General features: G+C 42.6%; 1 protein-coding gene across 1 annotated transcript in view; it reads left to right on the plus strand.

The window, feature by feature from the left end:
* DNAH8 (dynein axonemal heavy chain 8) overlaps positions 1-10,871 on the plus strand; it is a 332,081-nt gene that overhangs the window by 314,641 nt on the left and 6,569 nt on the right. The window contains exons 89-90 of the mRNA XM_007458310.1: positions 2,434-2,586; positions 2,670-2,859. Of these exons, the coding sequence (XP_007458372.1) occupies positions 2,434-2,586; positions 2,670-2,859 (343 nt within the window). The remainder of the gene's footprint in view (positions 1-2,433; positions 2,587-2,669; positions 2,860-10,871) is intronic.

A 10,871-nucleotide genomic window follows, 5' to 3' on the forward strand; every position in this document is an offset into this window, starting at 1 on the left:
GTCGTGTAGATGGGTACCAAGGATTTGGCTAAGATACTGAAATCAGCGACTTCACATAGAGATGTTTATAGTCAGGGGAGGAGATATTTTTTAAATGGATAGGTATTATAAGCGCATACTTTCTGTGGTTCATTGTAAATGATCTTCAGAAGACAGATGAGGCATAATACCTGTCTTCACAGATTTTAAAAACGGGCATGTGAAAGTGAGATAAAATTTACTCTGTATGACTAGACCGCAGGTTGGCATTACCAGAAAAGGATTTCAAGATCTTGGGGTAATTTGAGCTGTTCAGGGTTAGTCGGGGCCACTTCACCAAGATCTCTGTTCAGGCAACATCCCAGCAGGAACTGAGTGTGAGGGATGTCCCTAAACGGATTGCTAGATGGGAGGGAGTTTGTACCAAGAGACATCTAAAACAGCTTCCTCTTCCAGGATCACTTACTTTTTAGTGTCCTTTATTTTACAGAAGAGATGTTTTTAAAAATGTGGCTGTAAAGTGAATTTAGTTAATCGAAATGTAATTATACTATTGACTTAAAAACATTCGTGTAGAAAAGACTACCTGGTTTCAGAAACATAATAAAAATTCTAAATAAGACTACAGCAAATCTTTCACTTATTAATAGAAAGACAGTTTTAGGCTGGAACAATAAGCATACTCAAAGTAAAATCAGTACTAAAATTAGATTTTCTAGAGTCTAAGTTTTAAGACACATTAAGCATGTGTCTATTGCAAGGGAAGCCTCTCTTTTAAAACCCTAAGTAGGGCAAGGCGATTTGTTTGGGGCTGTTAGCATACTAAAAGCTACCCGGGCTATTGATTTGATAGTGTAGCCAACACCAGGGCTTAATTTCTAATGCCAGTTGCAAAAGTTTTTCCATAATTTCCCTTTTCCTTAAAGTGTGAATTTCCACAAAGCAGTCCTGATTTAAAGAGAATGATATATAGGCTCCTTAGCCACTGGAGGCTGAGGGGCTCAAGATGAGAACAGGGCAGCGGAGGCTGCAAAAATGTAAGTTCTAGAACCAGGAATTTAGGTGAATACCTGAAGGTTGGTATGGCAGACTGGGTTAGGGCCCTCCACTGGCATGTTTGACTGGGATTTCAAGATCATTTGCTCTACCTGCGCAGGTAGTCCCGTCCAGGTGTTCAGTTTTACATCACTGCTTCCCTCTCATCCCTCACACACTAGAAGTTGCCCAGCTGCAGTTAAGCAGAGGTGTTCATTGCTGAGTAGGAAACATCAACACCATGCCAGAAAACCTGTTCTGTAAAATGAGGAGGATGGTCCAGATGAGCCTGAAGCCCATCTGTCTCTAATATTCCATGACTCAAGAAGAGCTAGTGGGTGCCCCGGTCCGGGAAGATCCCACATGCCGCGGAGCCGCTGGGCCCGTGAGCCATGGCCGCTGAGCCTGCGCGTCCGGAGCCTGTGCTCCGCAACGGGAGAGGCCACAGCGGCGAGAGGCCCACGTACCGCAAAAAAATAAAAATAAATAAAAAAAAAAAGAAGAGGTAGTGGGCATCTCCAGCAGAGAATGCTACAGTTTACTGGCTTTCTGGTGATTGAGTGGACTGGTACCTCACTCCAAATTTTCTCCCACTCCATGTGTCTGTTCTTAACCCTCCTATTCTGGCATCTCTTCGACTGTTGCCAGCAGAAAGTTCAGATCTCTTTATGAGTTCTTGCCAGTATTCGTAGTTAATCTTTTCTTGGTCATATGTCACTAAATTGAAATGTGTATATATATTGGCTTATTTCCAAATAATTGTTATATTTTATTGTTCCCACAACCAGATGCTTTTATATTGATCTCTTCAAAATGGCCAAGAAATTATATACAAGAAGGAACAGGTGCTTAATGGCCCTCCCACAAAATCAAATATTTTCATTGATTAGATTAGGAAAGACTCTCCTTAGTCACCCTAGCCAGGGCAATAGTGACCTTAGGAAACTGCAGCCAATCATATTTATTGGTAACTGCTCTGTAAAGATTTTGGCTATATTAACTGTCTGTGACATTTCTGATAACAATTCTGCAGGCACTATGAAAAAAAGGTATTCCAAACTGTGCTCTTAAAAAGGTTAGATTGCAAAAGGTTATTTAATTGACACTTAGTACTTAATCATTTGAAAGGGAAAAAAGGTACAAGTTTATTTCAGCTTTTCATAGTACATTTTCAATTATCAACTAAGTACAATCAGTAGGAAATAAAAATCATTTTAGTTGAACAGTAGTTTTTGAAGCCCAGAAAACGGGGAATTTAATGGCAAATTTGGTGCTGCAAGAGATATTTTAGAGTTCATTTGGGCTTGTAGAGATACATCCAGAGGAAGAAAAGGAATAGAGAAAGGAGAGGTCATTGGAAAAGAAGTGGCAGGTGGTTTTTTAAAAATCTCTGTCATTGTGTTGTATGCTTTGTGTTAGGTGAAAGCTCGTTTGATGAAGATGGGACATCTTAATTCAATGAACATATTTCTCAGACAAGAAATTGACAGAATGCAAAAAGTCATCTCAATACTTCGCAGTAGCCTGAGTGATCTAAAATTGGCCATTGAAGGAACGATCATTATGAGTGAGGTGAGCTATTATTGTCTCAATAGTCGTTTCCCTCTTTTGTTGGTTTTTCTTTCCCTCAGATTTTAACTTTACCTCTTTTCCAGAACTTGAGAGATGCTCTGGACAATATGTATGATGCTCGTATACCTCAGATCTGGAAAAGAGTGTCCTGGGATTCATCCACACTTGGCTTCTGGTTTACTGAACTTTTGGAAAGAAATGCTCAGTTTTCCACCTGGATATTTGAAGGGAGGCCCAATGTGTTTTGGATGACTGGTTTCTTTAATCCCCAAGGTAGGTGCTCATAGGAGAGTAGGCAAACTTGGAAGCTGTGGATAGTTTTATAGTAGCCCTGTGTGATAAATGTATGTTATACAAAACAACATAGAGGTACAGCTTGCTGCATGCTGGACCTGTGCTTTCAGAATTGGAGACCAACAGATGATTCTGCTATATTTGTTTTACAAATTCAGTCTGAAATTCTCTCTGCCATATTGCTTCCACAATATGGGGGCAAAACTCCATTTTTTTTTTCTCACCCACTTCAGCAAGCAAGTCCGTGGTTAGGACAATGTGAAATAGTGGAAAAGTTTTGTTCAAACCTGTTTTTAAATGTTTATGAAAATGACAAAATATGCAAAAAAAATGTGCCTAGAGTTCAGAAAATTAGACTGATTTTAAAAATGATCATGTGGCAAAAGTTTTATTCAGTGAACTTCTGGAGTCTGTCCCTGCTCAGCATTTTTTTTTCTCCCCTGAAAAAGTGCTTTGTGATTCCACTGCATGTATTCCTTCATTCCATTCTAGAAATATTTACTGAATAAGTTTCTGACTAGATCTCATAGAGTTCATTAAAGTTTAGAAACATGACAATTTTGGGCTTACTACAACATGGAAAGTTTTTTAAAGTAATTGTTGGCTAGAATGAAGAGATGCTAGGGTCCTTACAGTCCAGCACCTTATAGCTCCATTAGTTATACAATTTAAGAAGCATTCACACTTACAGATTTAGGGTGTATTATTGTTACTCACAGCAGTATGGTTGAATCTCATAAAATAATATTAAGTGAAGGAAGTCAAGCAGAACACATTGTAAGTATGTATACAGTGTACACATAGGTATACATTGTAATGTATGCATATTGTATGATTCCATTTACACAAGGAATCGAAACAGGCAAAACAGATCTTAAAAGTAAGAATAATGGTTCCCCTTGTGGGAGAGGGCAGTGATTGCAAAAGAGCACTAGGGGGCTTTTGGGTGTTTGGAAATGTTCTGCTTCTTGATCTGGATCTTGGTTACAGGGCTGTATTCCCTTGGTGAAAATTCATGGAGCTGTATACTTATGATTTGTGCACTTTTCTTTGTATAAATAATACTTCAATAAATAGTAGACATTTATTTGTCCTCTGTGCTCATACATTCATTCACTTCATGCATTTTCAAATGCCTTAACATTTTCTAAATTTAAAACACTAACCACGGTGGTTTTTATGAACTTAAATTATACATGGTACATTATTAATGTTGAAAGAATTTAGATTTGTGAAGGACAGCCCCCAGATTTCACTTATCTCTTTTTTTCCCAGAATTTCCATTGAATTTTGGGAGGAAATTTTTTTTATTATGGTTCTCAGATTTTGTGTGTCTACTTATGAGTCTCTTTCCTCCTTACCAGCCCTCAATTTGAGTAAGTTGTCACCAGGGAACTCCTGGCTTGGGAGTCTGAAGAAATAGTATTTAACTTAACTAGGATTGTTCAACCACCTTTCATTTGCCAGCGCCTCTGCTAGGTGCTTTCAATAGAGAGAGATTTGAGACCTAATTCCTGCCCTAAAGGAGTCCATAATCTGGTTGGTAGGACATAAATATTAGCAGCTTCAGCATAATTTGATAAATGCTCCACCCAGTGAGGACGAAGCACCACACTAGCACAGAGGAGAGAAAGATCGATTCTGCCAAGGCAAAACTTGAGAAGAGCTTCACACGGGAGGCAGTGAGCAGAGTTTGCAGAGGCAGGGACTGGAGACAAGAGCATCCCAGGCAGAGGCCAGAGCAGAGACAAGGCATGTCCAGGGAGAGAAGCCCCATGGGGCCCAAGCTTGGGAAGCAGGAGCAGGGGTGTTGGGGAGTGAGGCTGGGGTGTGAAGTCTTCCAGGGGAGTTTGGGCTGCATCATAAAGGCAACAGCAAGTCACCAAAGATCACAAGGTAACCCCAGGTGGAGGCAGACTGTAGGCTGAAAGAAGGATGTCCACAGCACTGAGACTTTTACCGGATCCAGGGGAGAGAGCCTGAGACCCTAACCAGGTGCAGAGAAGGAGGCAGATTTGATGGAGTGATTAAATGGGGACCTTTGAGAGAGCAGGGACTGGAAATGGCTGAGGCTGAAGGCCAGGTACAAGACAGGGAGCATTGGTAGAGGGGCCAGCTGGGAGGAAAGGCAGGGAGCTCTGGATTTGTCAGCTTGTGCTGGTGGGACATCCAGGTGGGGAGGTGTGTTGGCAGACTTGGGGTTTGGCAAAGGGGTGAGGATCAGTGATATTTTTAAAAAGTGATATCATTAAGTGTAGTTTTGATATTTAGAAGCCAAGGGAGTGGGGTTGGTTCATCCCTGGCTTTCCATAGACATAGCTAAGTCGTATATCACAGCACACAATCTCTTTGAGTGATTGCTTTTTTCCATTAGAAATGTGACTTTCAATAGCAAAGTATTAATATGAACTAATCTTTGTTACTATTTCTTAAGATATACTACAAACCAGAACAACATTTAAAGAAATATAAATACAAATCAGTTTTCTTATTTGTCTTTACTTGTAATAATACTAATCCTTTCTCTTTTTTTTTTTTCTTCACTTCTATTTTTAAACTGAGCTCTGATTCTTTCTCTCATGGCTCTCCATGTCTCAGAAAGTCTTGGACTTATTCAAGCATCCTACCTTTACACACGAGCATCCAGACACATACCCTTATCTGTGATTGCTTTCTATTTGTAGCACAGAAGAGTGGAGGTCAACTTTCCCTACATACTAATCATTTCTCTGCTTACTTCTCCTTCTCTTGACATGAGAGACAAATCACTTTCTGTTCCATATCACCTGGCCAAATCTGGAAAGCATAGAGATTACAGCAAGCCTCTCTGATCACCTTTTGACACCTGTGATTGATTTCTCAATATGATGTATCTCCTGGGTTTTATATCTTCTAATCGAGTCCCCTTCAATGAAATAATTCTTTTTTGGCTCAAAACATTTAAGTAAGGCCAAATCTGGAAAGCGTAGAGATTACAGCAAGCCTCTCTGATCACCTTTTGACACCTGTGATTGATTTCTCAATATGATGTATCTCCTGGGTTTTATATCTTCTAATCGAGTCCCCTTCAATGAAATAATTCTTTTTTGGCTCAAAACATTTAAGTAAATTATTTAATTAAAAAAAAAACACGTTTAAGTAAAACACAATGCAGTTTGCAAAGAGGTCATAGTTTCATCACAAATATGTATAGTCAAAATTACCTAGACTTTAATACACTTGAAAATGTTTTTTTCACCTATGACCATTTGTTTTGTGTTCTTATAATGTTAATGTGGCATCTGATACAATCTGATGTGTGTTTCCCATCATGCCTCTGGTGAGTGCCCCCCAGGCCTAAGTCACTTTGAGGCGCACACTACCGCAGGGACAGGTGACAGGCCTTGTTTGCCCCCTAGTCTGTGTCTGAGCTCACGCTGTTTGTAGCCCTGCTCCGTCCCCTTATGGTAGTCTGATATTTTGTCATACTGAAGAGGCTGAGTCAGCCAGCCACCCTGGAACTAATCTGGTACGTTCAGCCCCCTTCACAATCATTTCTGTAGCAAATGATGAGCTCAATCAGGTGGCAATTAGATTTGATTATTAAAGTGGTCAAGCTCTCTGTACCCATGACCCTGTAACATCTGTTCAATGGCACAGCTTTGGGCAGTGCATGGATTTGCCTCCCAGCAGATTACTCAGGCCCAGTAGTGTTCCACGGGGGCTTCCCAGCAGTCACTGGCACACACATTCACATATTGTTTAAGACTGTGCTGCTCAGGGTTTTCAAAGGATTTCTGTGGTCGCTTGTTCCCACAGGTGTACCTTTTCAGAGCATCATGCACACGTGATTTAGATTCTGATTTGTGTGTGTATGTGTCTGTGTCATAGGTAGGGATGTGTTTAAACTTAAAGATTATGAGTGGTCATGAGCCTGACTTCAAGCCATGGGATTGCCTGCATTCCACTTCCAGAACCTCTTAATCAATAGCCTCGCGTTGCCATTCAATGTTCAGCATGACTCACAGGCGCCGCTAAGGAAAGGGCGGCGGAGGCTGGACGTGCTCTCGAGGCCTCACACCTCGATGTTAGGTTGAACGGTGCAATGCCATTATTTTCCAAATGTTTAACTCAATCTGGAGCTTGATGCCATTCGGATGCCAGACTGTGCTAGTTTTTCTTGTTTTGTTCCTCAGTGTCTTGACCAGCCACGCCAGTCTGTTGCAGCAGAAATCAGCGACAACTTAGTACTCACTACTACAAACCAAGATTTTCAGTTAGAGGAGATTTTACTGAAGCAAGGAGATGGATAATTTTTGTCCTGTTATCTTTTGCTCCTGTAAAAATCACCTACAACCTCTTCCCTCGCTGGCAGCTACCAGTGATTTCTGAATGCTTGCCTTGAGGATAGTGATAAAAGCCTGGTGTTTGTTGGGCGGAAGAGTGCACCAGGGTTATTAATAGAACTTTAGGAGTGGAAGGGTCTGGGGATTTCTTCTAATCTTGTAACAATCCTAAGCGTGTACCCGAGCTGCTGTTTGCCAAACCAGAGCTGCCCCTAATGTCTGAAGGGACCTCTCAGGTCTCCAAACCTCAATTTGAGTGATAGCACTCACTACCCTGACCCCCGAATCCCAGAACCAGAGAAGGACTGTTGACACCTTAGAAATGCCTCCAAGTGAATAACAACCCATCCTTCTTGCCTTTGTGGGGGAGACACTTTGATGCACTGGCTTCAGTCTCAACCACATCCCTTGTAATTCTGGTCTCTGCCCACGGTTACCTTCCTTACCAATCCTCTAGGCCCTTGTAATCTGGCCGGCTTCATCACTATACTGAAACTGCTGTCTCCAAGGCCACCAAATCTAGTGACCTTCCTGCTAACTTCACTTCATACCTTGGTTTCCATCCATCACCTTCCTCGGTTCTCCTCCTACCTCTCAGGGGGTTGCTTCTCAGCCCACTTTGTGGGCTCTTCTCAGGCAAGTTCTGCCCTTGGCCCTGGTCCCTTCACTGATGACCTCAGCCATTCACATAGATGCAACTATTCATCTCTACTTACGGACTGATTCATCGAAAGTCCCAGTGTTAGCTTCTGATTCTTACTTCCAACTGCCATCATGGAATATTCCATCCTCCTGTGAACCTCACCAGTACTACCATCTGTTCATCTTCCTCCCAAACCATCCTCACCAGGATTCTGCTGTATTTGCTGGTGCATCACCACCCTCCAGATCACCCTGACTCTTGTAGCAAGTCCCCTAACATCCTAACAGCTTGAAAGAGGGGAACCAGGAATGCATAATGTGGTGGAAGATGAGAGGGGAGGGGAGGAAGGAAGGACAGATGCTGCCAGAGGTCAAGTAAGATAGGGCCAAAAGTGGTCAGATGGCTTTATCAGCAAGGAGACTACTGGCAAGAGAAGTCTCAGTGGAGTGGGTGGGGAGGTGCAGGAATGAGATTGTAGGGTGAGTGAGAGACCAGGAAATGGAGAGACAGAGAATGAGGATGGACAACATGGGTAATTCTCTCAAGAAATTAGGCTTGGGAGAGGAGACGCAAGTTGGAGGAGCAGCTGTAAGAAGAAAACATTTTCTTCCTTCTTCTTCTAATGACAGGACAGGCTGGAGCCCTTTCAAATACTGGTGGGAAGGAGCCAGGAGAGAGAGAGAGAACAAGGATACAAGAGAGGGGTACAAGAGGCAGGAGGGGATGGCTCCCAAGTGGAGAGATGCACTCCACGCAGGAGGAGGGACACCTCACCCATTGTAATAAGGATAACAAGGAAGGAATGCAAGTGAGTTTGTTGGTTTGGTGGCAAGAGGTTGAGAGAATTCCCATCTGATGCTTTCTACTTTCTCTTTGACTAAGGAGGCAAAGTGACCTCAGGAGCAAGAAGGTGTTAGGAGAGGTTTAAGCAGAGTGGCAGAAATTTGAGGAACAGGGCTAAGGAAAGGATTCCTCAGTGACTTTGACTATCCCGTCGGGGCTGGTGATGGCTAAACCGTGGTCTCAGTATTGTTCAGCAGCCTGGAATAGGTATAAGAAGGAGGACATTTGGATTCACTTAGCACTGGGGGTTTGCTGGGCAAGTGATGAAAAGGATGGGTCTAGACTAAACAGGGAAGGAAGTGAAGAGAAGGGGGTGGAGTTGAGGAGAAAGTCTTCAGAAATGCTGAGGTCAAGGAACTGAGAGGTCAGGATGCTGAGTGGGATACTGAAGAGACCCAGACAGTGGCAGGAGGCTCAGTGAGTGGGGGCAGGTGGGCACTTGGCAGGGACAGTGAGGGGAGGAGCACGGGCCCAGAGGGTGTTGTTGTTAAAGCTGCAAAGATTTTCGTCAAAGGTGGAGGGACAAATGGGGAGGACAGTGTCTTCAGAGTTGACAGGTTCCAGTAAGGGCAAGAAGATGGAGAGAATGTTCTGTGAAGAGGTGGAAAATATGGGAGAGTCTGTTAACCACAGAACCACTCCAGAGGGAACAGTGGAAATGTTGGGAGGGAGGGGAGAGGTCCGAGGTTGGGTGGAGGGAGAGGAAGCATAAAGTAGCAGAGAAGGGATGGAGAAGGTAAAGCAGTGCAGCAAAGTACATTGTGGCACATGAGACATGGCGGGGTTAGCTGATCCCAACCCGGCCAAGAGAATTAGCCCCAGCACTCTGGCTTGTACTCAGGTTTTGCCAGAGCCAACTGTGTCCTGCATTAACGACATTTCAGAGAATACATGCATCTCAGGGGACTCTGGAAAGAGTCAGCTCGTATTACTGACAGCCTTCCTAATATTTTGCTTGTATCGTGGGGCATTTCTCTTCCCACTTGTCAAATTTGTTCTGAAAACAAATAGGGGTCCGTGATCTCTCATTGTCCTGTCATGCAGATCTTTTTACAGAGGAGAGGTTCTCAGCCCTGCCTGCACAGTCGAATCACCTGGGGAGCTTTCAATACATGCTAATCCCTGGGGCCCCAGACCAACAACATCAGAACTTCTGGGGATAAGACCTCTAGACTCTTTACAGTTAATTTTAAAAGCTCCTTTGGTCATTTTAATGTGTGAGGAACCTGGGCCTTAGACCGCTGCCACCCAGTATGTGGTCCACCAGCCAGCAGGAGCGGCATCACCTGGGAGCTTGATAGAAATGCAGAACCTCAGGACCTACCCTCGACCTACCTACCAAATCAGAACTAGTGTTTTAGTAAGTGTTCCTTCCCCTGGTGATAAGTATGAACGTTAAAGTTTGAGAAGCCCTGCCTTAAAATAGTAGCAAAGCCTGGTCCCACCTCTAGAGATTCTGATTTTACTGATCCGGGCTATAGCTTGGGAAGCAGGAGTTTTAAAGACTTTCCAGATATTTCTCATTTTCAGCCAAGTTTAAGATTCCTGCCTTACAGCATTGACCAAAGCGTCAGGAAGGGTCCCTGGGGCATTTTTATTCAAGTGGGTGGATCATCCCCATCTTTGTTTAATGATTTCTGACCTTTTATTTAACTTACCAATGAACCACATTTGCCTCTCATTTAGGGAAAAAAGCTGCCTGTCATAAAGTTATGGCAGGAACAGCATTTGTCCTCATCTTCCAAGATGCTAACGGGAGGCTTAGTAACTGATAAGACAGGAAATACTGAACAACCATAAGCCCATTACATAAGGACTGGTTCATTTATTAAAGAAAAAAAAAAGCGTTGCCTATAGGACCATCATTACAGAATACCAACCAACTCCTTGTAAAATTGAGAAGAGCAACCTTCCTGATTAGTTATTTCTTTTGTTTCTTCCAAGACGTTGTTTGAATTGATACCAAAAGCCTTCTACGGCTTTCTTCAAGCCAACTGATTGCACATGTCAAACAACAGTAATTTGTTTGCTGAAATGTTGGGTCAGGACTATTATAGGAATTAAGACATAACAAGTGTTATTTTAGACCTGAGTTTCCAAAGTATGATCCAAGATTTAAAGTGCGTTTTATATATATATATATATATATATATATATATATATATATATTTTTAATGTTT

This window comes from Lipotes vexillifer, unplaced genomic scaffold, assembly GCF_000442215.2.
Source record: "Lipotes vexillifer unplaced genomic scaffold, Lipotes_vexillifer_v1.1 scaffold4, whole genome shotgun sequence".
In the NCBI taxonomy this organism is placed as follows: Eukaryota; Metazoa; Chordata; class Mammalia; order Artiodactyla; family Lipotidae; genus Lipotes; species Lipotes vexillifer.